Here is a 26302-nt window from a genome sequence, read left to right as displayed (position 1 = left end):
AAAGACTCCGACTTCGCCCGGGCCTGCTTGATATCAGGCCCGAGAGGGGTGTGGGTGGCGTGCGGAGGGCGGCTCTGTGGTAGTGCCACCTCTTCCCGCCTTGCCACATTTCCTCCCGGTTCGTGGGCAGCTCCTTCCGTCTGTGCCCTCCTTCCCTGCCCTACCTACCACCTATTTATTCCCGTCAAACTTTTTCCCATTCTCCCTTCCTTCATCCCCAACGCAACAACATCGACACTTTGGATTCGGCCTCTTTCTTTTGCCAGATCCTGTCCCCAGCACTGGTAAATACGCTGCATATTCCCTTGAAGCATCTCGCATCCGCCTCTATTCCCGAACTACAGTAGCATCTGCGCTCGCAGCGTGCAGAGGGATCACTGTGCAGCTCTTGCCGCCCGCCTCACTCGTCGCGTTGCTCTGCTGCCAGCCTTCATCACCACCCCGCCTTTGTCATCGCCATACACATCCCACATCCCTACCTCGCCGCCTACGGGCAGTATCAGAGTCACTCCACCATCTGCCGCAGCTTCCTCTTGGTTCGGCCAGGCCCACGAGATAATATCAAGCTCGTAGTGTCTTTGGTCGCTCTACTCCTCTTGCTCTTGTCCTTGCCTGCCTGCTTTTCTCTTTGATCGTCCATCCTGCCCCATGTCGGCCTTCGACACTGCCTTTTAACTCTCCCATCACGGCCCGAATATAACTTGTTGACCCCAACCTCATGACATACTGACATCTACTGCTCTCCCAAGGTCCAGAAGACTCGTTCTGGAATCGCTGCGTTGATCACACTTGTCCAGAAAGCAACAGAATCCATCAAGCACAAGGTAAGCTCTATACTCGGTATCAGTTCTGTCATTCCGTCACATCATAGATAAGCAAGGACTAATTCGACCTAGACAACAGTCTGACATCAGCCAAAATGTCTGGATGGGAGACATCCAACGAGCCTGGCACCCAGCAGGGGGTCCAGGCCCACGACGCCTTTGGGGTCAGCCAGATGGCAGCCGATCTCCCCGAGACTGGCAAGGCTCCTACTGAGCCTGAGCCTCAGACTCTGGAGTCCCAGGGCGGCTGGGTCGACCGTACAGCTTATGACTACGGCAATGAGGAGCGCAATCATACCTGGGAGGGTGACGCCCGCATCTATGAGTGGGACGGTGAGGAGGGCGACCTGGGCCCCGAAGTCCCTCAGCTCGAGGATGAGCTCTTCGGTCCCAAGAACAAGGACCAGGGCAGTGCCGGCATTGATTTCTCCACCATTGCCAGCATCGATCTTGTCCAGGAGGGCCCGGTCCGCGTTGCTCCCGCGCTCAAGTTCCAGGATGCTGGCCTGCACCCTGCCATGCTCAAGAACATCGAGCTGTGTGGTTACAAGACGCCGACTCCCATACAGTCATACTGCCTGCCTGCCATTCACAAGGGCTATGACGTGATCGGCATCGCGCAGACTGGGTCCGGAAAGACGGCCGCCTTCCTGATCCCCATCATCAACAAGCTCATGGGAAAGGCCAAGAAGCTCGCGGCACCCCGCCCTAACCCGGCCACTTACAACTTCGACATCCATGGCCCCATTCGCGCCGAGCCGCTAGTCTTGCTTATTTGCCCGACTCGTGAGCTCGCAATCCAGATCTTCAACGAGGCTCGCAAGCTCTGTTACCGTAGCATGCTCCGCCCAGGCGTTGTCTATGGAGGCGGTCCTTTTGGCGCCCAGGTCCGTCAGATCGGAAAGGGCTGCGACATTCTCTGCGCCACTCCCGGACGCCTGATCCACTTCATGGAGCGCCCTGAGCTCCTGACGCTGCGTCGTCTCAAATACATGGTCATTGACGAGGCGGACGAGATTCTACACGACGACTGGACCGAGGACCTCGAGAAGATTCTTTCTGGTGGTGGTAAGCTTACTTCCTCCCAAGTTTAGAGACTCTTCCGAAAAAGATTCTAACACGTAATTCAAACCACAGAGCAGGAGGAGGGAAACATCAACTACCTTCTTTTCTCGGCCACTTTCCCCAAGAAGATTCGTGACCTCGCCAAGACGCACCTTTCTGAGACGCATGTCCGCTTCCGCGTCGGCCGTGCTGGCAGCACCCATGCCAACATCATCCAGAGCGTTGTCGAGACGGCGCCCTTCAACAAGCGTCAGGCTCTCACGGACCTTCTCAACTCGCTGCCGCCCCAGCGCACCATCATCTTCGTGAACTCGAAGCAGAAGGCTGATGAGCTTGACGACTACCTCTACAACCAGGCGCGTCTTCCTGTCACTTCGATGCACGCCGACCGGACCCAGCGCGAGCGTGAGGATGCTCTCCGTGCCTTCCGCAAGGGAACCACGCCCATCATGGTTGCGACGGGCATCTCGGCGCGCGGCATCGATGTTCGCAACGTGGCTCATGTCATCAACTACGATCTGCCCAGCATGGAGCATGGAGGAATCGAGGAGTACACGCACCGCATCGGTCGCACTGGCCGCATCGGTCACAAGGGCATGGCCACCTCATTCTTCACCGATCGCGACGAACCTCTTGGAAGCGTCCTTGTGCGCACCATGCTGGAGACCCAGCAGGAGATCCCCGAGTTTCTCGCCCACCACATTCCTGAGGGTGAGGCCCGTGAGAACCTCAAGTTTGAGGCTGACTCCGACTTTGAGCAGGAGAATGACAACGGTGGTGGTGATGCCGGTGGTGGCTGGGGTGCCACCAATGACGACAACGCCAACTCGGGTGGCGGCTGGGGCGCTGATGCTGAGGAGAAGTCTGCCCCTCAGGACGCCAAGGAGAAGACTCAAGGTGGCTGGGGAAGCACTGGCACTGGCTGGTAAGTGGTTGACAGGGAGTCTGGTTCAGAAGTGATGCCTGAACTAGACTCTCTTGTTGAGAACCCACAGCCAGGCTAACTCCCCGGGCACGCAATGAATTCAGTTGGGATTGAGAGAGGCAAGAAGGATGGTTGGTGAGAATAGGACAATGGCTTGATCATGGGCCACTACGGTCGAGGAGGACAGAGAAGGTTTTTCGTAGGAGCTCGGTCTACTTGGCGGACATTTGCGGTTATTTGTCTTGAGACTCGCATCTAGAGACATAACTGCTTCTCGTTTGGCCGCCAGGAGACCATCTCATACCATCTCGTCTCCTAGTAGACCAAACTAGCATAGGAATCAGAAAAGGAGTTCATCCAACCCTACGCGCACATAACGTGAAGAGTTTAATATTGGAAAGATGTCAAAATAGCTCTTGAAAGCAGGCACAGCGGCCAAATGAAAAGCTACACTCACTTTATGTCCGATGACGCCGATGGGAAATCCCATCTCACTTTCACTTCTCTGCCATTCTGTCATTTCCATTATTTACCTTGTTTCCTGTCTCGTTTCTGATACTTCAAAGGAGTAGAGGACTTTGGTCCCGGAATGTTTGAGCAAGACCGTCCACACCGCAGGCCTTGTGCCCCAAGCTCCGGAGACACAATTGGGTATATCGTCATGTCAAGCTACGATAGCGTGTCGAGCAGGTAGGCTGTTGGTATGTTCTACCGGTTTGGCGCTACCACGGGGGTGGCGGCGTACACCATCAACGCGTCGGCACTAGGAAATGGGTGGCACCCGTCCGACGAGGCCGGGCCGCGTCGGGCGAGGGCGCGCGCTGTGCCCAGAAGCTTTCTCTCGGGACCAGGGGCGGCTGAGGATCTCTCGATGCCTGTCGCGGAAGGTACTCGAGTGCGTCATCGTCGTCCTCGCCATCAAGCGGGGCCGAGAAGCCGCCAGGAGGGGGGGTTCCGGCCCGAGGTGGAGGGCCGCCACGGCGTTGATGGACGGACGGGTGTTGTTGAGGACCTTTCGATGTGTGTGACACGAAGGCCCGACCCGCCAGCTGGTGGAGGGAGGTGGGGAGAAGCGCCCCTCGGCCGCGCACGTGCGGGCTGGCAGGAGAGGTACGGACGGAGTCCGGAGCGGCGGGGCCCGTGGTGGCCACGCGGGGAGCCGAGATGCCCACAACGGGCCGGGCAGGACCCGCGCCAGCCAGTATCGTCCGGCTCCGTGGTGGGGATCCCGCCTTTAAGCAATCAACCTGCACGCTCAGCAGCTACAGGAACAAGCGCGTCCCGTTGACTACCTCGTATGCGTTGGGGTAAATCCTCGGGCTTTGCTGTTCTATAAGGTGTCGACGTTCGGTGGGAACTGGGGGTATAAGAGTGCATGCTTAAGCTTCACTTTATACGGCGCTCATTTCGTCCGCGTGTGCGATGCTTTTTAAAATCCAGCCCGGGAAGACATCAAGCCGTAAACCCGATCGGAATTCCAGCAATAATAATGAAAAGCTTGGAATGTGCCTACATTCCATGGCAAACACACCCCTTTTCACTCGCTATTGCCGCCCAGCCCTCCAACAAACACCGAGCCCTGGCCCCCAGTGGTCAAGTGGTTAGAAAAGGGCAGCCGTTGTATAGCAGTGGTTAGCTTGTCGCCCTCCGATGCTTTCGGAGGTAGGCGGAGGTAAGCTTGCCCATCCATGCCAGACAAGTCCCCCAGGTATAATTAAAATAACTAAAGTGTGGAATTCGGCGGAATCAGACCCGGGTTCGAATCCCGGCAGCGGTGCAATTCTTTTTCTTTCCCCCCCCTCTTTTATCACGGTGCAGCCACGACTGTTGGTATTGTGCCCGCTTGTCGTTTGAGGTAAGCCTTCCAGCCATGTCGTGTGGAAAAGTAAGGGATTAAGGCGGTAAGGGATGGCACCTCCTACATAATTATATATCATTTCCGACCTTGGGAGATCGTAGCTTTACCGTTTCCCGCTTCCCTTCCGGCCTTCAAGCTACCTCGCAAAGCACAGCTCGAGGCGGAGCTAAAAACGTCACGGTACCCTCAAACTCTCCCTTGCGTTTGTTGATGCCCGCAGCACTCGTTGCCTCACGTTCAATATGCTAATCGATGCCGAGAGGCATGCCGGTGTATGCATCTTATAATACCAAAGCCTACAACTCGCAGAAGCAGCATGTAGGAATCTACAGCTCCAGATACCAGCATGAAACCTCGGGCGCGGACCCCGGGGCGTTTCACGATCGTTAAAGTAAGACAGGCTTTCGCGGGAGGGGTGTGGGCGTGGCGGCAGCGTAGCCGCCCAACGCCGGCTGCCTCCTCACGGGCCCGCGGAGCACGGGATGTGTGTGTGTGTGCCCGACTCGGCTCCGAAAGCTGGCCGCGCTCTCGTTCGTCCCCCGGTCGCCACCCGGGCATATGCGGCGCGCATGCTGCAAAGCAGCTCCCTGGCGTCGAGTCTGCCGAACCAGACTGCTGAAACACGCAGCTCGGGCCCGGGGCTAACCTGCGGTGCGAGGGTAGCCATGTTAAAGGAATGCCTACCGGTTTGTCACCTTCCCAAGCCCGCCCCGTGCGCATAGAGGGACAGGCTGTGCATTGGCAGATTATATACAGCAGCCGTGCCATGTTTCGGCCATACATCTTGGCCTTTTCCCGGAAGTTGTTGCGCTTCCAGAACGGATGCTTGGACTGGCGGCTGCGCGAGTAGGCCTATGCTTCGCGGTGATGGTATATTGTGTGTTGTTCGTGGCCTTCGGGTCGAGCGAGATCAACGTAGGGGTGAGAAGCAGTCTGGTTGGATATCCTAATGACTGTATCTCATGTAGCAACACATGAGAGGGGTCGCCGTATATAGGCTCCTTGCGGAAGCCGCGGGCTGCGGGGTATCAAGACCCAGCCTTGTCCCGAGCCTTGCACCGCCTCGGTGCAGGACCGGGAATTGCACAGCCGTAACCGGAGATCTCCGTATGGACCTCGGGCCCACCCGCACGAGACTCCGTGCCGGACTGGCCATGTCTGTCCGGCACGGCCTAACTATGCCTCTACCGGGTCCCGTCCTGCCACCGTGCGATCCTCCGGCTACCATCCAGCATATGTAGTCCGCGTTTTGCACGCCTGGCTTGGGCTGCTCGCAATGACTTCACGCCGGCTTGTCCAGACCGGAAGCAGGAAAAAATGGGGAAGCCCAACTGGCAAAAGCTCACAGCCAGTCTCTTTCAATGGTGGGTGGACCGCTACCAACCCCCCAGCAAAACCATCCAACGATTTTCTCAGACGCTCCCAGGGGCCGGTCCCCAACACGCTACACCACGAAGATGTGCCCCAGGTCCGTGCTTTACGATAGCAGGCCTCAGGTTATAAGGTCTGGGCACCCCCTCCTCCCAGTATCCAGCAATATCAAGGCAGTCTCTTTCATCCTGCCCAGCCCATCGACCGATGACCACTCGTTACACATTACACAAGGACTTGGCACGGCTGTACACACAGTTTCCTGATTGGTTTCAAGGGAACCGGATATCGCTGTCCTCGCGCGGACCGCGTGCGGCTGGAGGGCGGCCACGTGTCCGTCGAGGTGGTCGAGCGGCTACGAGGGGAACTAGGAGGACCGATCACACACGCTCTCGATCTCGCGGCTCCATTCCTAGGGTCCGTCTACTAGATGGACGGATAGGTAAACAGTTGGTAGTGGTGCCGAGGGAGGGCACGCCCGCTGGCGAAGCGGACGAAGAGATAAATGTCAAAGCCAAGCCCAGATATCGCAAAGTGACACGCGTTGACGCGGTTCAGCCTCACTCTAATGCCCTTGGTGGCGTCCGTTAGCGCCCCCCGTTTACTAGCCGCTCATTTTGTTTATTTCCTTTTTTTTGGGGCGTAGCAGTGTGCGCCACAAGCCCCTGGTGTCCAAATGCAATGTAGCGTAAAAATAATAATCAAAAAGCAATGACAGCTAGAGGGACACGGCGCTCACAGAAATGCGCCGGACGCAGCCCCCAAACCACGTTGGCCCGTTTCGCGCCTCCCCCCTCTTTCAAACACGCTACTGGGTAGGCGCCTCCAGCATGCCAACGGGGGGCGGCCACGCAGCGCAAAAACGCGAAGGGCGCGTCAAAAGGGCGGGAGGGGAAAGGCTCAGGCGCTGACGGCGGGTTTCGGCGAGCAGGCCGGCGGGCTTTGTGGGTGGCCGACCGCGATCCTGCCTTATCTGGGTCCGGAAGGAATCCGGGACTATCGAATTGGAAAGAAGGACCCAAGAGGGGGCCTGCGCGCTTATGAGATCCTTCTAGGGCGTAGCCTGCCTGCCCTAGCCGCTCTCAGCTGAGGGATCAGGATCCTTCAGCTCTCGACTTTAATGCCAGGCCAGCAGCCTTCGGTCCGTTATTTCTTGTTTCTCGGGCGAAAGCCCATTCCCCCAACTTCGTTCGTGCCCTTGGACGAAGCCACGGCGCCGAAAGTCCAAGTTTGATGGACGACTGACTGACTGCACACCGTCCCTTTTACCACCAATTTCTCTTCTTCCAGTCGCATTCCTTTAATGACTAATAGCATACATTCTATTCTCCTACAAGCCTAATCCGCCCTCCAGTTGATACCCCGAACCTTGCTGGACCTTTCCAGCTACCGCCCGCAGGTGCCCCAGGAATCTCTTCCTTTTCCCTCTGTGCCAGTCTCTCATATCCCCCAACCGACTCAAACAACAAAAGCACCTCGTCCGCTTGCCAAGCCGCGCTACCGCCGCTGCCAAGCAGCATACACACAACTTGGAACCAGACGCAGACCCCCGGAATGCCTCCTAGTGGCCCACAGGCCCGGGCCGGGGACGGCGGCAGGGCGGCGGGCCTGCCGCGGCTCGACGTGTCGCTGGCCGAGTCCGAGTATCGCGAGCAGCGCCACAGCCACCGCCGCCAGCAGTCGCTGCAGAGCCTCCACGCTGGGGGACCTGGTGGCAACAACAACAACAACAACAACAACAACAACAACAACAATAGCCCACTGCCTTCACCGCTCTCGCCCGCCTTCAGCAGAGACGATCGGCCGCCGCCGCCGTACCTGGCGTCGATGCCGTCCTCGCCCTCCTACAGCCACGCCTCGTTCGCGCCCCTCGACCCCACCCAGAAGCAGGAGCTGCTCGGCGGCGGCGATACAGCCTCGCCGCGGCAGGCCAGCCCGACGTACCTGAGCCCCTACGGCGGTGGCGGCGGGGCCAGCCCGGGTGGTGGCGGCGGCAGCGGGTATAGCAACAGCACTGAATGGATCCCCATGCAGCGGCCCCTCCCGCCGCTGGGGGCGGTGGCGGCCGCGCAGTCAAAGAGGCGGAGGCGGCTGCGCATGGTGGCTTTCTGCATAGCTCCCCTGCTGCTGTTCATCCTTGCTGGGGTGCTAGTCATTGTGCTGGGCATCGTGCGTCCCAGCACCAAGCCGGCTTGACGTGAAAAAAAAAAACAAGATTCCGCCGGCAATCCTTTCCCCTTCCAACAGCTTTATCTCAGTTCCTCACATGCACGTGCCCGAGCGCTACCTGCAATGCCCTGTCTTCCTACATACCCTACTGTCACAAAGAAGACAGTGTATACTGTAGAGAAGAGGTCTCAGGCGTAGATAGCAGATGCCTGGAAGAGCGGTCCCTCTGCCTGAAAGCTTATGACGCTTCCAGGCACCAGGAGGGAAGCTTAGTAAGCAAGGAGGACAGGGGAGTCACGTGTATATAAAGGGCAAAGGCTCCTACGGGGCCCTGCACCTCAGATCCTTTCCTCCTTAGAGCTAATCAACCGGAATAGCCTCACACCGTGCCTATCCCTTCTGCCTGCAACACCTACCTATGTCGATTCGTTTCTGGCGCCAGCCTTTGTTCTTGGGAAACGGGACGTGCCGGCTCTTGTCCATGTTTCGGCTTGCCCGAGTCGAGTGAAGACTTCATTTTATTTCGTCGGCCCCCTCGAGGGGCCTTGCCGGGGGCGGGCGCTCTTCTCGGGTAGCTCCGAGGTCAGCAGGCTCATGACAGACATGGCTCGACCTCGGGGGTCAACCCCAGGGCAAAGCTGACGGAGAGAAGTCCCATGAAGCTGTACCAAGAGGGCCTAGAATGGGCGCCGCCCGGCTGGTCCCCACGAAGCAAGGGGATCCTCGCCGGTATGGGAGGACGGAGGGATTTTGAGCCAGCCCCGTATCGGTTGGATAGAGTGAGAGGAAGAGAGATAAGCATGTTTGTAAAGCCCCCCATCAAGAAGAAGGTATCCATGTGATGGACAGCAATCGTCCGCGATGCCATATCAAATGACAAAAGAGCGACAAAGTTACGGGGGCGAAAAAAAAAAAAAAACGGGCCAGAGTTGCGTCCCCGGTGGCGAGAGACCACGTGGCCCGCGAGAGACGGCCGTCCCACAAGGCGGCATGCCAGTTCGGTTCGAGCAGGCGGGCCTCTTGGGCACACCGGCTTTGGCGAGACAATGCGAGGCGGGCGGGCGGGTATACAGACAGACAGACAGACAGACAGACAGACAGACACGCAGACAGATTGAAACATGCAGCAGCAGGTCGAGCAGCAACAAGTGGGACGATAGATTGGAGACCAAGACATAAAAAATAAAAAATAAACACTGTTGTGGAACCAAGGCAAGCCCCCCCCCATGGACGAACATGGTTACACGAAGCATTCAAAGTCATGTTCATGTTCACCGGCCTCGTCGACCTTCCACTGTTATCTTCGGGCTGCGGGCGGGGTTAGTGGGCTGACATCCGTCCGAGGGTCGGCCGAGGCAGCTCGTCTGAAATGTTAAGGCGGGTGGAGAAGCGAAAGAGGGACTGATTGGCGGGAAAAGAAAAGATGCAAGGCATTGAAGCTTGGCCCCAAGTGCACGTTACATACATACACACATACATACATACGTAAAAGCCGGGATACCCCTCCCACCAGTGACATTGGAACGCACAGATCGTCACCAGGGAAGGGTTAGGGTGACTGGAGATCACAGAGTCAGCCGAGAGAAGAATGACGGGCTGAATGATCCGCTTGGTTTTTCTCCCTCTCTCTTCTCTCACTCTCTCATGTTTCCTTCTTCAAAAGGATCAATGTGACTGTAGCAAAAGTGAGGGAGAGAGAGGGACGGAGAGCGATATCGGAAGCTGGCGATATGTCCGGGAAGTCCATACTCGTCTATGGCCTACCTGGTCCGGCCCAGAGACAAAGGCGATATGTGACGATCACGACCTGCGCATGCCAGCACAAACCACCGACTCCCCATTGGCCGCCCTTCGCGCCTCAACCGCGCCCGCACCCCCCATCCCATCCCCCCCGCATGCGAAGGTGCTTGAATGGAGACAGCCGTTTGGCTACGGGCTCTTGTAGAACGTGCATATAGGCCCCATTTCCTTGTCCTTGCCCAAGTACGGAAAGACATACATCATACAAACACACTGCATTACCACCCTCCAAGTGTGACAGCTGCACGGCGAGCGAGTGGGCTTTTTTCCTCGTTCCGAAACCCAGCGCTGGCTCCTCACCCGTTTGGTTGACCGCGAGGCGCCGTGCTGGGCCGGGTATGCAATTTAACGGCTCCTGGTTGGCGCTATCGGATGTGCCCTGTGCTCTCTCTTTTCTTCTCCTGCCCGTGCTCTGTCTGGCCTCCGCGGCATGCGGCAAAGACGCAGCAGCAAGCGTCATCACATATCAAATTTTCTGCATCCCCCTTCGCACAAGCCGAGACCGAGGTTCTGGAGAGTAGACTTCCGGACCGGAAGCGGCACCGGGCGAACAGAAAGAAGCAGGGTGGCACGAAAAAAAAAAGATACAAGAAAAATGTCTTGCTCCCAACTGCATCGCTTTAGTCCTCTCTGGCGCGCAGCCTGCTGGACCCGACCCACCCTCCAAAAAAAAAACATGCTTGGATACGAACCGTGGGACCTCCAATAATGGCAGCCCGCTGCTTCGACGTGGTACCCGTGATGATGGCAATTTGCGGAGACGGTCCTCGGACAAAAGCGGTGTCTGCTTGCGAACATTGTGTCGCCGGTGATGCCCAAGAAGGGTTCGCCGGCCGGGGAGAGCTTGATGCACAGAAACAAAAATGTGCAGCCGGGTCCGCCATCTGCTCGGCTAGCGCGCCTCGTTGGTTCTTTCCTGTGCGACCTTTTTTTCTTTTTTTTCTTCCTTCGTTTCTCATGACGATCAGAGCGCAAACAAAAAGCCCAGACCCACCGTCGCGGCGGTCAGCTTCTGCAGCACAACGCACGTTTAGTAAAGCAAATCCGGACATGCTAATTTATCTCCGTCAAGTAAGTGTTGCCATCAGTGGCCTAGCCCCAAAAGTAAAAGTGCCATTCTCCCAGGAACGGCCGCTCCAAGGGTCGGTTAGCGGCGAGCCCTGCTTGTCTGTCGGTGTGGATACCGCGTGGACAACCGGGGTGGAGTGGAGGAGAGGGAGGAGCGCGCTTGACCTTCGTCGGCCGTTCGGGACTCGAAAAGCCTCGCGACGCCGTAGTGAGCAGGTAGGACCCACCTAGGTGCTAGGCACCTGCTGGGCAGGGGGGGGCACAAACACATCATCGACCGACATGTTCACCGTGCTCCGCGTTTTTGGTGTGCTGCCCTTGGCTGGCAGGTGTAGTGGCTGGCTGGCTTGGCCTGTTTGGCCAGCTGCCGCCGCCGTCGCCACAGAGCTCACAGGGGGGTTGACATACATGGCTGCCTTGCCTTGCTCTGTCTGGCCTTTTTGCCTGGCACGCCCGGATAAAAAAAAACGAGAACACTTTTCAATTTTTGCCCCAGTGCATACCCACCACCACCAATTGAAAAGTGTCCCGTTTTTTTTGATCCGGGCGTGCCTGGCTTCCTCTGACTTCTGTCCACCACGCGCAGCAAGCAGCAGGGGTGGCCACCCACCCAAGCAAAAAACCTTGGTCGCTTGCTTTGCCGGTCGAAAAAGCAAAGATACCCGACAGCCCACGCAGCAAAAAAAAAAAAAAAGAAGCAAGATGTGCGTGGGAGGCAAGAGGGATAACAAACAAGCAAAGAAAGAGGACACGATGGGCGAACGAACGGCCATGCTAAAGCGAAGCGAACCGAAGGGGAAGGAATATGACAAAAAAAAAAAAGGATGGAAGCGATTTGCTCGCCGCGTACCTACTGGGAAGCAGAGGATATAAAAACCATGGTCCTGTCGTCGATGGTGCCCAGGGGAGGGTTGTTTTGTCGGGGAAGCTGTATTGGTCCTCATCGCCCACTTTTAGCGATTTCGATCTCGGCCAAACCCACCACAAGAGACCCGGCAGCGACAAGGAACAAGGAGGGCGACCGGACCTCCATCGACCTCCATCGGGACAAGCACTCGCTCATTCTTGTCCCCCAAACTTGGGCCGGAGAGGGCGTGCACCGCCTGGGCTAGCCCGCCTCACTTCCCGGCCCTTGCTACAAGATCTCCAGCGCTATTGCCATTTTGGGCCATCTCGTTTCGACCTTGTTCGTTTTTTGTGTGTTCGGGTTCCAGGCTCTCGGGCTCTGCTCTTGCCTTGCGCGCCTCAATCTGAGCCACCCATCCCACACTGTACAGGGGCCCACCCCCATTCGTCCTTATCTCGGTCTCGACTCAACACCACTCTCCTTTTTTGTCAAGTTTATTTCGTTTCCGTCATATTATCCCCATCGTGCCATTGCGGCGGCGGTGGTGGTGATGGTGGTGGTAGTTGCAGTAGCGAGCGGTGCTTACTTTGCTTGTCCGTCTTACTGCGTCGTCGGCTTCTCGTTGCCGGCGGCCAGAGCCTTGTTTTTTTTTTTGTGCAAGTGCCATTCATTCCGACCACCCCCTGTCACAGCACACAGTACCAAACACAACCAACACAAAACCCACCGTCGTGTGCACCATCCTCCTCACTGGCTCGAGCCAATTTTGCCTGTAACCCCCGCCTTTCAGCCACCCCGCCTCCCAAGGGGAACCGCCGCCTTCTTCAACAGGGGTGACAATAACGGGGGGGTGCCGCTTTTTTTTTTTTTTTTTTCTTCCTTCGCCCTAGAACGGAAAGAGGATGGGCGGGCCACCCCTGCCCCTGCCAGCAGCGCGGCCCAAGCTAGAGGGGCCCAAGAAGCGGACGCAGGCGGGCCAGCAGGCCAGGCAAAGAAAAATGACGGGAGAGAGAAAAACGCCCTTGGTTCCGACCAACGTCTTTTTTTGGGCTGCTTGCCCTGTCTGGTTGGTGGTGATTCAAATAAACACCGTCATCCACTTCCACCAAGCTAAAGCCATTCACTCCCAAAGTCGAGTGGGAATACACTCCCTTGTTGTTACTCGTGTGTGTTCTTTTTTTTTGTTTCTTCTTTTTCTCTGCCCCTTGTACCATCTCACTCCTTGTTAGTCCCTCTTTTTCTGTTCCCCGAGGCTCCGCATTGCAATTGGTGCCTGGACATCGCTAAACGAGTGGTTGCTATTTTCTTATTCAAAAAAAAAAAAACACCCCCAGCTCCTGCAACCACCACTCACCAACGAGCTCTCACATTTTATATTTCAGCCGTTTTCGTTCTATTTTGGTTGCCTCGCCACGTCTTCTGTTGTCCCTGCCCGGTACACAGCATTCCCCTGCGCTCCGCCTGCTGCATGCCCGACGTCGCGACAAGGTCCGGATCGGTCTTCCCGCCTGGCGCATCAACGATCCACCACCACCTCGTCCTCCACCATTGCTGGAACGGGACAACCCAGACGAGATCCTGATCTCCCTGCTCGTACAAACGAGAACCCTGTGCAAATCAGCGCTGCCGTGTCGGGTCGCCACTCTTGTCCTGCCCGTCTGGGACTTTCCACTGTTGGGCAACACCCGTCCTTCGAATCTCCCTCGCAGACGTAGACCTACAAACCTTCTTTTTTGGGTTTCTGTCACGCACGCGAACCGAAACTCCTCAGCCGAACCCTCCGAAGCGCGGCCGTTTTTTTTTTTTTTATATTTATCTCTCTTTCCTGCTGCCAGCGAGGACGTTGTGACTTTTTTTCTATTATTACTATTATTATTGTTATTATTATTATTATTATTTTAACTTAATTAAACGCCTTGTGCTCCCGTCCGTCTTCCCGGGCGGGCATGCATGCGCGCTTCGCCAGCCAAGCGCCATGCCTTCACGATACATGCCTGCGTAAGCTTTTGCCCATTCTTTCCTGCCCGTTTCCCATGCCCGTCACCAATCCCCGATGCACCCCATCTTGATTGCCGTCGCCACCGTGCCGGCCCTTCCCATCTGTCCCACCTATCCCGTCCACCCTCCCACCGCAGCCCAGCCGGCATCTCGTCGGCCTCCTGGCCCATCACCGCCGTCACCATCACAACACCAGCACCACTGCTGCTACCATCGTCACACTCTGTTCCTCCCTCCCCTCGCCCCGCCAACCAACCTCCATCTTGTTTGTTGTCTATCTTGTCTGCTAACCGTGTTTTGAAAATAGGCGCGAGTTTCACATAGTCGTCCTGGGCGCCGGTGGGTTCGCTTCCACGCCTTCCACTCTCGCTGAAACAAATCTGTTTGAAGCGGCACGACTCGCATCGCATCATGCTGACCCATTCGCCGTTCTCCGCTGCTCTAGGTGGTGTGGGGAAAAGCTGTTTGACTGGTATGCCGCCCATTCCGCTGCATTATCTCGCCCGTCTTATGCCTCTGCCTGTTGTGATCCATGTCGGGAAACCAAACATGCTGCGTCACGTGCCCTCTCCTGCCTGCGCGTCGTCGACCAACCCTTGATCCCCTGATGCACCGGAGCTAATGTGTCTTTGCCCTCGCCAGCACAATTCGTCCACAATGAATGGATCGAAAGCTATGATCCCACCATAGAGGACTCATACAGGACACAAGTCTCTGTCGATGTAAGCTGCCTCCAGTCCAGGCCTTCCCCTGTCCCGCCGTCCTGCTGCCTGCCTCCTAAGATGCAGGCTTAGTTGACTGCCTGATTACATAAGCTAACATACAACTATATGCTTGTAGGGACGGCAAGTGGTGTTGGAGATGTAAGCCGCAGCATGATCACACAGGCCATGCACCTTGCACGGGCCGTGCCGCAAATTCCGTCTGTTTTTACTAACCCTCTCAACGCAGACTCGACACTGCAGGAACAGAACAGTTTGGTACGTGTGCACGACGTTGACCCGTTACAACAGCCAGAACATTCCGCTGACCGACCACGTAGTTGCCATGCGTGATCTCTACATGAAGACGGGCCAAGGATTCCTACTCGTCTTCAGCATCACGTCAATGTCATCGCTATCCGAACTAGCGCAGCTGCGAGAGGAGATCATTAGGATCAAAGAGGACGACAACGCACCAATAGTCATCTGCGGCAACAAGGCTGACCTCGAGGACCAGCGGACTGTGGCCCGCACCAAAGCCTTTTCGATCTCACAGCGCTGGCATGCTCCATACTATGAGGCTAGTGCAAGGACAAGGAGTAAGGAAACCATGTGCCCTGGTCCACGCAGAGAACACTTGCTCACCCAGGCCTTCCTCGATAGCAAACGTCGACGAGGTGTTTATCGACCTCTGCCGCCAGATGCTACGTCGAGACAGCACGCAGAGCAGTCCCTATTACGGCGACGACGAGTATAGAAACGACGGCGGTGCCCTCTCGACCAAGCCTCAAAAGAAGAGCAGGAGCAAAAAGCACAACAAGTGCACTATATTATGATCAATGACGACAGCTCGATACCCCCGGCGTCTCTCTCGTCCGCGCCAACTTCCCGAGTCACCCACAAGGGGAACTGTTCATTTCCATATGGCGGCATACCCAGCACGTGCAATTTTTTTTTTTTTTTTTTTTGGTGTTTTGCTATTTTGTTTTACGCGGTCTCCTTTCTGGTCCCATTTGCCTCTCGGTTTAGCAGCAAAAAAAAAAAACACGCAAAAAGAAGAAGAAACATGGGCTTGGAATGCCCCATGTGGCGCGAGCATATAGACTGCCTGCTTTTGCTCCTTTGCCTCCTTTCATCTCTTTCCAAGTATGTTTTATATCCATTGGAGAACTCTCAGCACTGGCTTTTTGCGTCCTATCCTCAGCTTGATGGGCCGGGAGGGAAAACAAAGAAGCCGGGAAGCCGGCCCCAAAAGACAGGCTCATCCTGATCCTGTTTCGCCATCTAGCTTCCGGTTTCCTGTTCTTGAAGCAGGAATGCTGCTTGGAGGATGGGCTTTAGCCCTATTTTTTTTTATGTTCCAGGCGAGCTCTTTTGGCGTTTGGCAAGGCTGGCGATTATTTGCAGTGTGGCCGAGATGCATCTCATATGGACTCCCGCCGCTGCTCAGGTTGGTGTTTACTGGCACGCAATAAAAAGCTCGCTTACAAAAGCGAAAACGGCAGCTGGTATCTCATTCGCATACTGCTCTTCTTCTCAAGTTTTAGTCTGCCATGCCCACCACGTTACAGCTGAGATTGTCAGCGTTGACAGAGTGGCTCCAGAGTAGTGAAGGTGATATAAAAAGGATAAAAAAAAGAGTAGAAAGAAAGGGAAGAAAAGAAGAAATTATCCTCCACGATGAGTAGACGGCCATTCCTTTTAAAAATACGAAGAGGAATACGTACAAAAACAGGAACAAAAACAAGAACAAAATATGAATAATAAAGGGGAGAAAAATAAGAAGAGGAAAGCTAGTCTCTGGGACTTGTAAGACTGCCATCTTTTTTGTAGGGCGTAGGTGGTAGGCAGTCGGTTTCGCCCATCAGGCCCCTGGTATGGCGAGTGCGAGTCGCACAGTGCCTCATTCTGGGCGCCCCCGCCCAAGTTTGACCAATTACAATGGGGCAATCAGACGCCCAAATGAAAAAGAAAAAAAAATCACGTCTCCTACATGACAAACACGTGTGTGAATGAGAAGTATAATTCAGTCCCCAACTTCCCAGTAGATCAGGGGGAATATTGAGTACCAAGAGAAAGCTCATCAGACAAACTGTTTGGCTGCGCCCATCAACACGTCCCAGCTGCCCGCGTGCCACCATGTCTGCAGCCGTGAAAAGCTCAATAGCCAAGCCCAAAAAGCGCAAGGCCGACGCAATCGCCGACGACGGCGACGCAGGCGCTCCGCGGACCGCCCCCCTGGGCAGAGACAAGAAAAAGAGGCGCAAGAAGACCCGGCGGACGGGTGAGGACGAGGACAGCCTGGACCTGGACGCTGGGCTGAACCTGGCCCTGGCCAGCATGGACGGCCAGCTGCTCTCGGACCACCTGGCCCAGCAGGTAAGCCGCTTCGGCGCCGACCTCAGTTCCGTCGAGCTGGCCGACCTGCACGTGCCCGCCGGCGCCATCCGGGACTCGTCGTCCTTCGACAAAGGTCCCCGGTCCCTGGAGAACCTGCCCGCCTTCCTCGAGGCGTTCGCCTCCGGGGGCGTCGCCGAGCTGGGTGCTGCCCCAAAGGACAAGGGCGCGCCGCACACCATCGTCGTCGCCGGCGCCGGGCTCAGGGCGGCCGACTTGACAAGGTATGTGGCCTCGTTGGAGATTTGGATCCCACGACTGCCCACTCCATCCTGGTGATGGATCTGTTCGCTGACACGCCGCCGCAGAGCCTTGAGAAAGTACCAGAAGAAGGGTAACACGGTTGCCAAGCTTGTGAGTTACCAATCCTCCTTCTGCCGGAGACCTTGCCTCCGCATCTCGAGATTCCACTGACTCGGGGGCCCGCCGTTAGTTTGCAAAACACATCAAGATGGAGGAGGCTGTCTCCTTCCTGCAAAAGAATCACACAGGAGTTGCGGTCGGAACCCCCGTTCGACTCATGGACCTGCTTGATAACGGTAGGATGCCTCTTGCCCATGCTTGGCCGGCGGCGGCCCGCAAGCTTTCCTCCGCATATCCCTCCACCGCTGACCGGGCCAACCTATCTACACGCAGGTGCGCTTTCTGTCAAAAACCTCAAGCGGATCGTGGTTGATGCGTCCCACATCGACCAGAAAAAGCGAGGCGTCATGGACATGCGAGAAACGGCCTTGCCTCTTGCCCGTTGGCTCGCCAGGCCCGAGTTCAAGGAGCGGTACGTGGATGACGTAAACCCCCTGCATCTGCTCTTTTACTAGGTAAGGGCAAGAACCACCTGCGCGCATACTCGGTTCTGCCAAGCAGCGAGACTGCACACGTCATCCGCATCGGGAAGGGGGGAGAAGCGAAAGAAGGAAGAAGAAGGCAAATAAGAAACTGGCCACGATTTTCTCTACAAGAATGATACCCTGATGCTTGGAAGCTCCTGGGACAGGAAGGGACAATTTAGGTGTCTGATTTCTGTCCACGGCTTTCGAGCCTCTCCTTTCATTGAGAGAATGATAAAAGCCTAGGTGCTCGTCCTCATTCATTTGCTCCGGCCATCGTAGCTTCTCGCAGCGCGTGGCCGCCATTTGGCTGAGCGTCATGGAACACGAGATTCGAGTGGATGCGACTTCCCGAAATCTCGTCGACAGTCATGGCTTCCTTGGACAGCCGCTTTTCTGCACAACGGCGGGGATGAGCAGCTCCTTCCTCCAGACATGCTCTTGCCAAAGGACAGCACGGCAGGATGGCTCAGGCGTGTTCTCTCTGGATCAAAAAGCTCCGCCAGCTCTTCTGGATCCTCTCCCATCTTCTCTCCCTCCAACAACCGTCCTCCAACCTCTAGTAAACAACAGCATCATCGAAGGACAGACGCTCTTTTTGGACGCTCTGGTCATTTTTGGATCTTTGCCAAGTTTCTTGCTAGTGACATTCGTTTGGCCCCTATTTAGGAGATCATCCTTTGCCTGCAGCAGTTTTGCAGTCGACCCTCTACTCGCTCCTTGTCGCTGCCATTCATCTCCATCGACTTCATTCCAAGGCACTCGGGTCCCGCCCCTTCCAGCAGGGCGCCAGCTTGATCGCCATGATGAATTCCACCATGTTTTGGAGCTTAGCTCTGCTCTGCTCCCCCCTCCGGGTCCACGCCCTCGGCTCGTCCATGTCTTCTGCCCAAGGCAAGTGTTCTAATCCGTCTTCTTCTGCTGTCCCCTAGCTTCACTGGCATACCAGACTGACAGATATTCTCCTAGACTGCGCTTCGGATTGCTTGGAGCGGAGCGTGGCCGAGACCGGCTGCCCAGACCTTTCCTGCCTCTGCAGCAACCCACACTACAACGAGGTCGGTCCATGCTCTCAGTTACCCTAGGGCGTCCCCTCTCCAGCATGCCACTGACTTCTTTTGATTTTTCTAGAAACTATTCGACTGCCTGTTCGACAACTGTCCATCCGACCAGTACACTGCTGCTGCCCAGCAAGCGTACCTTGAATGCCACGACCTCATGCATCCCACGTCGTCTTCCCAGCAGGATCACGTCACCGAGAGCCCCCACGCACTTGGCAAAGGCGTCTTCCCAGATACACCCTCCAGGTTCAGTGGATCCCGCTTCTGGCCAGGAAATCACGCTCAACGCTACGGCTCCAACGGTGCTGGCTTGGGAGCTTCTGTCAAGACCGTCACGCTACTGGCTGCCCCTACGCCTGCTGTCGCGGGGCCCTGGGTTCCTGGACCCTGGGCGCCTGGAGTCTCACCTGGCTCTGCTTCCAGCCCCAATGGCGAAGATTGCGATGATGACATTGGAAACGGCCAAGGGCAGAATCTCCCTGCCCAGACTGTCACTGTCTTTGCGGTTCCATCAACCTCAACACAGCCTGCTGTTGCCACGGGACCCAATCTACCAGGACTCACGCCAGGAGCAGATGATTGTGATGATCTTTCGGGCAGCGGGAACGGAAACAACAACGGAAATGGTATGCCGCTGGCCCCTCTGGTCCAGACCGTCACAGTCTTTGCAGCGCCATCAGCGCCATCAGCACCATCTTGGGCCACAGGGTCCAATGGAGGGGCTGCTTCTGGAGCAGAGGACTGTGATGATGGCACTTCTGGCAGCAGCAATGGTAACGGCAACAACAACGGCAATGGCAATAGCAACGGCATCGGTAGCGGCCAGGGGAGATCGCCGTCTGTCCAAACAGTTACAGTTCTTGCAGCTCCTTCTCTAGCGCCGGCGGTGCCTGTGTCGAATCCAGACGACTGTGACGATGAACTTTCCGGCAACACCAACGGCAACACCAACGGCAACACCAACGGCAACGGCAACAACAACGGCAATGGCAATGGCAACGGCAACGGCATCGGTAATGCTAATGGTCAAGGAGTATCACCATTTATTCAAACAGTCACCATCCTTGCAGCCCCCTCTCCCGCGCCGGCGGCACTCAACCCAGACGACTGTGATGATGATTCAGCTACAAACGGTCAGGGGCGGAACGGAGGGGCACCGCAGGCGCCGCGGCCCGCTGTACCAGTCTCTACAGTTACAGTCCTCGCCTCTCCGCCTCGTCTCCCACCTGGCCTTCCGGGTAATGGCTGGCCCGGGTCTGGTGACGGCCTTGGGCCACTCATCCCGGGGCCTGGCTTTGGTGGCTCAGCTCCTGTCACATCGACTGTCACCGTCGTTGCAGCATCCCCAAGCAAGATGCCAAGCTTCCCGGCTGGCGGCGGCTTCGGTGGTCGTCCACAAGGCCCTGCCTTTGGCGGCCAAGCTCCGCCTGTCTCTACAGTCACAGTCCTAGCGGCTCCCCCAGGTGCTCAGCCAGGCTTTCCAGGAAGCGGTAGCAACGGCCTTGGACCCAACCCTCTTGGACCCCCCGGCGGTGGTCGCCCAGCTGCACCGGTGTCTACAGTCACCGTATTTGCGGCTCCACCGAGGCCGTCGCCCAGTCTCCCAGACAGTGGCAGTGGCAATGGCGGTTCTGGAGCTGCTCCTCAAGACCCTCGTGCCGGTGGACGCCCGGCCTTCTCTGTCTCTACGGTCACCGTAATCGCAGCTCCCACATCTCCAGGAAACGGTCTCGGAAGTGGTGGCGGCCGGCCTGCGGCTCCTGTCCAGGCTGCACCAGCTTCTACCGTCACCGTGCTAGCAGCCCCGGGCTCTGGTTTTGGACCAGGCGCAGCAAATGGCGAAGATTGTGACGAGGGAGCGCGGTCGATGTCAACAGTCACTGTCTTGGCAGCTCCCCCAACGGGCGTATCTGCTCGGCCCAACGCTCCTCCCCCGGTCGTTGCGTCTCCTCCGCAGATTGCCTCCTTTCCCCCCATCGTTCCCAACGGCCCCAGCAACGGAGATGACTGCAGTAACCCCTCCTCTGGGGGTCGGGGCTGCTCTAGCGGCGATGGCTCCGGTAGTGGGAATGCAAGTCCTGGTGGTTCTGGTGGCGGTCGTTCGGCATCAACTGTCACTGTCCTCGCTAACCCGAGACCTGCCGCCGCTAGGACCTCCACGGTCACGGTGATGGGCTCCTTTCCGACCACTCCTGTGAATTCCCCTGCTCAGGGCCCAGGACCCGAGTTTCCATCCCCGTACGGTGATGGTCTCTCGGGAGCCACAATTCCTTCGTCTTCATATAGCGGCTTCGACGGCTCCAGGCCAAACGGAATTCCAAGCAACAACCCCGGAGTGGGCAATCCTGTCTCGCCAGTCACCGGGGGAGCACCAAACCCTCAAGGCTCATACTCCAGAGATGTTCACCGAAGCAAGTCGGGTCAGCCGCTCACGGGGCGAACTTCGAAAGGCTATGATTTCGGAAATGGGCCCAGTCTCCCTCCCGGTCTACTGAGTGCATATGGCGGCGATACCCCCCACTCGTCTCCTTCGATTGGTATGCCTCCAGGCCCCAACGGTCCCCCTGGTACCCCATGGGGCCCTTTTCAGCCCACAGGTTCCACCGTCTTTGTGACAACGACGTCGGTCTCTACGGTCACAATCCCGGCCTTTCCGCCCCTCAACAGTATTCTCAGCCCGCCAAGGCCCACCACGACGGTTGTTGTGACCTCACCCTCAGTTATTGTCCCCAGGCCACCTGGTTTCCCAAGCACTCCGCTCAATCCTGGGACACCAAATCTGCCAGGGACTCCAGGCTGGCCCACCATCCCAATCAGTCCTGGGACGCCAGATGTCCCTTTCAGTCCTGTGGTGCCAAGTCTTCCAGTCACTCCAGGTTGGCCGGCTGTTCCATCCACTCCTGGGGCTCCGAATATACCCGTCAGCCCTGGTGTGCCAAACCTACCAGGAACGCCTGGGTCACCCTCCGTGCCAGTTCCTCCTGTGACACCAAATGCACCGGGCACTCCTGGTCTGCCGAACGTAGGTGGCTCACCTCCTGCCAACCCGCTGGCTCCAACGGTCACGTCGATAATCAACTCGATACCACCAACGCCGGTTACTCACGGAACTCCGCCAATTGGTGATGGGAGCAGCCCCAACGCCTCCCCTGTCAGCGGCATCATCAGCTCAGTCCCACCCACACTGCCGCCTCCCGGATTCCCCAGCATTGGGAGTAGGCCCCCAGGGTCTGTGAGCTCCCGTAGCACCTGGCCCCCGCCCAATGATGGTGGTTCATCGCCGCCTGTCGGGCCAGTCCCAGCCAGCTCCCAGGGAACGCCGCCTCCCCCTGTGACTGTTTCGCCACCAAACCCAGGGTCACCAGGAAGCATGCCACCAGCACCGCCTGGAGGGGCCCTCACGCTCTCAGGTCAGCTGCCTTGGCCTCACAGCTTGACTCGCAGTATCAGCACACAGCCTGTCAGCAGCCCTCCGGGTGCAAGTCCCCCCGGAGGTATCCCGCCTGGTAACTCGCGATCGTCAAGCACCACACCCGGACAACCTGTTGCGCCTGCAGGCCCGCCACCTGGCAGCCCTCCTGCATCGCCTGACCAGCCCTCTGATTCGACACCACCGCCGGCCCCGGTGACGACGCCCCAGCCACAGCCACCGCACGAAGGCACACCTCCAAGTGGCAGTCCTCCTGGAAACCCGAGCACTATTCCGCCAGTCACTACACTAACTACGAGAGTGACTACGCCACTGACGCCCAGCTCTGGGCCTGGCGGTGGCGAGATAGGAGGTGTGGCGCCCATCACCGGGGGCAGAACAACGACCCCTTCGTCCCCAGGCGCTCCTGGTAGCCCCGATACTCCTGGTAGTCCCAACACCCCAAGCACCCCAGGTGTTCCTGCTATACCAATCGTCACGACGCCCAACGGTGGAGAAGCCGGAGGTGTAGCACCCGTCACTGGTGCCGGAACATCAACCCCTTCATCTCCAGATACTCCTGGTGAGCCCGGCGCTCCTGGAAGTCCCAGCACTCCCGGTGTGCCTGCCACAACACCCGGCGGTGGAGAGATTGGAGGCCAAGCTCCCGTCACTGGGGCCATTACCTCGACTCCTTCGTCATTGAACCCTCCTGGCACTTCTAACACGCCGGTCACTCCTGGTACCCCCCTCAGCCCGAGTAGTCCGAGCGCGCCTGGTATCCCGGGGACCACGGCACCTAGCAGCGGTGGAGAGGGTGGTGGGCAAGCACCCGTTCCCGGCGCAATGACAACCAGCCACTCTATCCCATCTGGTCCAGGAACTCCCGGCCTCCCTGTCACCACTCCGCCCGGCGGAGGAAACCCAAGTGGCCCTAGCCATCCAACAGGCCCCGACTGCCCCGGGGGTCCAGGATGCCCTGATATCACTGGCTGTCCTGGCGGCCCTGGTTGTCCCGATACTTCTAGAACCTCGACGCCTCCTCGCGGGAACCCTAGTGGCCCCGGACACCCGACTGGCCCTGATTGTCCTGGAGGTCCCGGTTGTCCTGACATCACCGGCTGTCCTGGTGGCCCTAACTGTCCCGACACGCCTGCCACTTCGACGACTCCCGGAGAGGCTGGAGGTCAAGCTCCTGTGCCCGGCACCGCCACCTTGAGTCCATCGATTTCTGTCCCTCCCAGTGCCCCAAGCACACCTACGTCACCTGGTGGAGAGGCCGGGGGCCAAGCTCCGGTCACTGGCGCCACCACCTTGACCACATCACCTCCTCTGTCTCCAAGCGTCCCTGGTGGTTCTAGAGGCTCTTCCACGACGCCAGGCGGAGAGATTGGAGGCCAAGCCCCTGCCACGGGCGCCGTCACCCTGACCCCGTCACTGCCGGGACCACCTGTTCCGACAAGCGTCTCTTCATCGCCTCCTGGAGGCGAAGGCGAAGGCCAAGCCCCAGCCACGGGTGCTACAACCATTCATTCGTCACCCCCAGTGTCACCAAGTGTCCCCGAGGCCTCTTCGACCCCATCGGGAGGAGAAGGCGGCGGTCAAGCACCAATCACGGGTGGGGCTACTGCTTCGATCACGACACCACCAATGACGACAAGTCTCTCGTTCACCGGGTCCATACCACCAGTGCCTCCTTCGGGACAAGGCCCTCCCACAATCACTAGCACGGCGTCGAACAGCACGTTCAGCCAGACAATACCCCCAATGACAACGACGCATTCGACGATGACTCTAACGAATAGCACTGGAAGCCCACCGGGAACGATAACTAGGCCCACGATCCTGACTTCGATGTTCCCACCATTGAATGAGACAGTGACGCCGCCCAGGCCTTCCAGCACAGTGACACCGCCGAGGGTATCAAGCACGGTCACGCCGCCCGGGATGCCAACCACGGTGACGGCGCTGACACCGACGCCGACGACAGCGACAGCAACACCGACGACAACGATCCCGGCGCAGTTCACGGGAGCTGGAGGCAGGCACCTCCCGCCGATGGTAGCCTTGGTCGCACCACTGGCTGCGCTAGTCGCCATACGCAACTGAGAAATTTCCTAGCATAGGGGCCTCGCGACACTGTCTTCTCTTTTTTTTCCCCCAGGAACCCATACATGCTTCCTTCTCACGGCCGTCTATCATGAAGGGCTCTTGCTACACACTCGGCCCCATTCCTCGCCGTTGAAGGAAGAAACCCTGCAAGACGGACGGCGGTGTGTCTCTTGGTTAGTCTTCAGATCAGAGGTGAAGACATGATTTACGGTGGAGTTATCAACGATTCAAACTACTCCCAACGGTATAGAATATTCCCTGTTATGGAGAACGAGTTTTCTTTTTTGTTGCTTGTTTCACAGATTCTCTTAGGGCAGCTCTTAACGGTTTGGCTGTTTACTTATCTAGAGGTTTCGTTTTCATTTTTGCTGGGGAGTCGGTTTCGCACATTGACTGTAAACAGAGATAGGGGAACGAAGAGGGCCAGGGTCCTGTAGCCAAAACAAATAAGATATTGGCTCTTAAATTCAGGGGCGAACCACGCCTGTGATTTTGTATTGCCGTACGGAATGATGAAGGAGCCAGGTAGTAAGCTCACTTTCCCCCGAGATTCTCGTGTTACCAATGGAGTGTTCATATCAATACCTCAGTACCTAGATAGATACTAACCGTAGGTACCTGATGACGGAGTCGGGGCAAGGAGTAACGCGCAGCCCCTGCATCAGGGCGGCGGGGGCACCCCACCATCAATGAGCGACTCCGCCCGGCAGAAAAAAAAAGAAGTCAAGAAAAAATCAGGGACCAGGCGCAATTGGGTTACCTAAATGGGAAACTATAGCAGAGTGCAAAGGACAAGTGAAAAAAAAAGACAGGAACGAACTGAGCAGTCGCCGAACCTCGCATCTAACGAAAGCCACCCAAACAATGAAGCGCAAGGCAGAGCCCAAGGCGTCTGAGGGTGCGGACCTCGTGTCCAAGAAGCGCCGGCGCGACGAGGACGAGGACCCTGCGACCGCCGCCGCCGCCGCCGACGCGAAGTTGGAGAAGAAGGCGAAGAAGGAGAAGAAGCGGCAGGAGCGCGCGGCTGCCGAGGCCGGGAAGGAGGCGACGGCCGCCGAGCAGAACGGCGACGGAGAGGGAAAGAAGAAGAAGAAGGACAAGAGCAAAAAGCGCGCCGCCCAGGCCGACGAGACGGAGGAGACGGAGGAGACTGCTGTCCCCGCCGCCGCCGAAGGCGAGGAGGAGGAGCCGGCCAAGAAGAGGAAAAAGAAGGACATACCCATCCGGGCCAAGGAGGATGATGCTGCCGCCGCCGCCGAGGCTATAAACGGGGAGGCCCCTGCCGCCGGCAAGGAGGAGAAGAAAAAGAAGAAAAAGAAGAGCAAGGAGGCTCAGGAGGATGAGGAGGTCAAGGAGGCTGCCGGCGAGGCGGCGGACAAGAAGGCGAAGAAGGACAAGAAGAAGAAGAAGCAGAAGAAGGAGGAGCAGCAGCAGCAAGGGGAGGAGGCCGAGGACGACGAGGGCGCAACCGAGACCGCCGCCGCCGCCAACGGCGCCTCCGCCCCGACCTCGAAGAAGGAGCGCAAGAAGGCCAAGAAGGCCGCCGCCGCCGCCGCAGAAGCCGAGGCAGATGGCGGCGAGGGCGACGAAGCCGGAGCGGCGGCGGGCAAGAAGGTGCGCTTCATCGTCTTCGTCGGCAACCTCCCCTTCACGGCGACGGCCGAGGCGGTGCGGGCGCACTTTGCGACGCTGCGGCCGTCGTCGGTGCGGCTGCTGACGCAGCGCGACGACCCGGCAAGGTCGCGCGGCATCGCCTTTGTCGAGTTCGACAACTACAGCGCCATCAAGACGTGCCTGGCCAAGATGCACCACTCCGAGTTTGACGACGGCGTCTCGCCGGCGCGGAGGATCAATGTTGAGCTGACGTGAG

At 57.7% G+C, this 26302-nt stretch overlaps 12 protein-coding genes and 1 non-coding gene across 13 annotated transcripts in view; 9 read left to right on the top strand and 4 right to left on the bottom strand.

Moving 5' to 3' along the window:
- The first annotated feature begins 237 nt into the window (after window positions 1-237).
- Window positions 238-3175, top strand: GGTG_11600 (ATP-dependent RNA helicase DED1). Its single transcript, XM_009229491.1, has 4 exons — window positions 238-284; window positions 750-824; window positions 897-1892; window positions 1962-3175. Exons 3-4 carry the CDS (start codon window positions 920-922, stop codon window positions 2816-2818), a joined length of 1830 nt encoding a protein of 609 aa, XP_009227755.1. The 5' UTR covers window positions 238-284; window positions 750-824; window positions 897-919; the 3' UTR covers window positions 2819-3175.
- A 388-nt stretch (window positions 3176-3563) lies between these two features.
- On the bottom strand, window positions 3564-5828 carry GGTG_11599 (hypothetical protein; the record flags this gene model as incomplete). Its single annotated transcript, XM_009229490.1, has 5 exons — window positions 3564-4046; window positions 4973-5318; window positions 5454-5524; window positions 5647-5690; window positions 5810-5828. The coding sequence occupies 5 exons, from the start codon at window positions 5826-5828 to the stop codon at window positions 3564-3566; spliced, it is 963 nt and encodes a 320-aa protein (XP_009227754.1).
- GGTG_20233 lies at window positions 4429-4591 on the top strand. Its single transcript has one exon. It is a non-coding gene; the product is annotated as a tRNA-Arg (tRNA).
- A 301-nt stretch (window positions 5829-6129) lies between the features above and the next one.
- On the top strand, window positions 6130-7170 carry GGTG_11598 (hypothetical protein; the record flags this gene model as incomplete). The annotated part of the gene is made up of 3 exons (XM_009229489.1): window positions 6130-6176; window positions 6302-6460; window positions 6785-7170. The coding sequence occupies 3 exons, from the start codon at window positions 6130-6132 to the stop codon at window positions 7131-7133; spliced, it is 555 nt and encodes a 184-aa protein (XP_009227753.1). The 3' UTR covers window positions 7134-7170.
- Window positions 7171-7597: 427 nt separating this feature from the next.
- On the top strand, window positions 7598-8239 carry GGTG_11597 (hypothetical protein; the record flags this gene model as incomplete). Its single annotated transcript, XM_009229488.1, has 1 exon — window positions 7598-8239. The coding sequence occupies one exon, from the start codon at window positions 7598-7600 to the stop codon at window positions 8237-8239; it is 642 nt and encodes a 213-aa protein (XP_009227752.1).
- A 1104-nt stretch (window positions 8240-9343) lies between these two features.
- On the bottom strand, window positions 9344-10769 carry GGTG_11596 (hypothetical protein). Its single transcript, XM_009229487.1, has 3 exons — window positions 10219-10769; window positions 9698-9770; window positions 9344-9506 (listed from the first exon to the last, which is right to left on the bottom strand). The coding sequence occupies exons 1-3, from the start codon at window positions 10470-10472 to the stop codon at window positions 9453-9455; spliced, it is 381 nt and encodes a 126-aa protein (XP_009227751.1). The 5' UTR covers window positions 10473-10769; the 3' UTR covers window positions 9344-9452.
- On the top strand, window positions 10588-11300 carry GGTG_11595 (hypothetical protein; the record flags this gene model as incomplete). Its single annotated transcript, XM_009229486.1, has 2 exons — window positions 10588-10930; window positions 11124-11300. The coding sequence occupies exons 1-2, from the start codon at window positions 10721-10723 to the stop codon at window positions 11298-11300; spliced, it is 387 nt and encodes a 128-aa protein (XP_009227750.1). The 5' UTR covers window positions 10588-10720.
- GGTG_11594 (hypothetical protein) lies at window positions 11218-11568 on the bottom strand. Its single transcript, XM_009229485.1, has one exon. The coding sequence runs from the start codon at window positions 11488-11490 to the stop codon at window positions 11308-11310; it is 183 nt and encodes a 60-aa protein (XP_009227749.1). The 5' UTR covers window positions 11491-11568; the 3' UTR covers window positions 11218-11307.
- A 2153-nt stretch (window positions 11569-13721) lies between these two features.
- On the top strand, window positions 13722-16358 carry GGTG_11593 (hypothetical protein). The gene is made up of 8 exons (XM_009229484.1): window positions 13722-13925; window positions 14233-14264; window positions 14371-14397; window positions 14568-14647; window positions 14766-14788; window positions 14877-14905; window positions 14968-15225; window positions 15290-16358. The coding sequence occupies exons 1-8, from the start codon at window positions 13903-13905 to the stop codon at window positions 15460-15462; spliced, it is 645 nt and encodes a 214-aa protein (XP_009227748.1). The 5' UTR covers window positions 13722-13902; the 3' UTR covers window positions 15463-16358.
- A 234-nt stretch (window positions 16359-16592) lies between these two features.
- On the top strand, window positions 16593-18746 carry GGTG_11592 (hypothetical protein). The gene is made up of 4 exons (XM_009229483.1): window positions 16593-17247; window positions 17332-17377; window positions 17457-17562; window positions 17660-18746. Exons 1-4 carry the CDS (start codon window positions 16766-16768, stop codon window positions 17839-17841), a joined length of 816 nt encoding a protein of 271 aa, XP_009227747.1. The 5' UTR covers window positions 16593-16765; the 3' UTR covers window positions 17842-18746.
- Window positions 18747-18814: 68 nt separating this feature from the next.
- On the top strand, window positions 18815-23352 carry GGTG_11591 (hypothetical protein). The gene is made up of 3 exons (XM_009229482.1): window positions 18815-18908; window positions 18982-22903; window positions 23076-23352. Exons 2-3 carry the CDS (start codon window positions 19069-19071, stop codon window positions 23168-23170), a joined length of 3930 nt encoding a protein of 1309 aa, XP_009227746.1. The 5' UTR covers window positions 18815-18908; window positions 18982-19068; the 3' UTR covers window positions 23171-23352.
- Window positions 23353-23921: 569 nt separating this feature from the next.
- GGTG_11590 (hypothetical protein) lies at window positions 23922-24419 on the bottom strand (the record flags this gene model as incomplete). Its single annotated transcript, XM_009229481.1, has 1 exon — window positions 23922-24419. One exon carries the CDS (start codon window positions 24417-24419, stop codon window positions 23922-23924), a length of 498 nt encoding a protein of 165 aa, XP_009227745.1.
- Window positions 24420-25159: 740 nt separating this feature from the next.
- GGTG_11589 (RNA binding protein) overlaps window positions 25160-26302 on the top strand; it is a 2560-nt gene continuing 1417 nt past the window's right edge. The window contains exon 1 of the mRNA XM_009229480.1: window positions 25160-26297. Within this exon, the coding sequence (XP_009227744.1) occupies window positions 25297-26297 (1001 nt within the window). The 5' untranslated portion in view covers window positions 25160-25296. The remainder of the gene's footprint in view (window positions 26298-26302) is intronic.

This window comes from Gaeumannomyces tritici (assembly GCF_000145635.1).
Source record: "Gaeumannomyces tritici R3-111a-1 unplaced genomic scaffold supercont2.7, whole genome shotgun sequence".
NCBI lineage: Eukaryota > Fungi > Ascomycota > Sordariomycetes > Magnaporthales > Magnaporthaceae > Gaeumannomyces > Gaeumannomyces tritici.
This window is presented reverse-complemented; position numbering and strand designations above follow the sequence as displayed.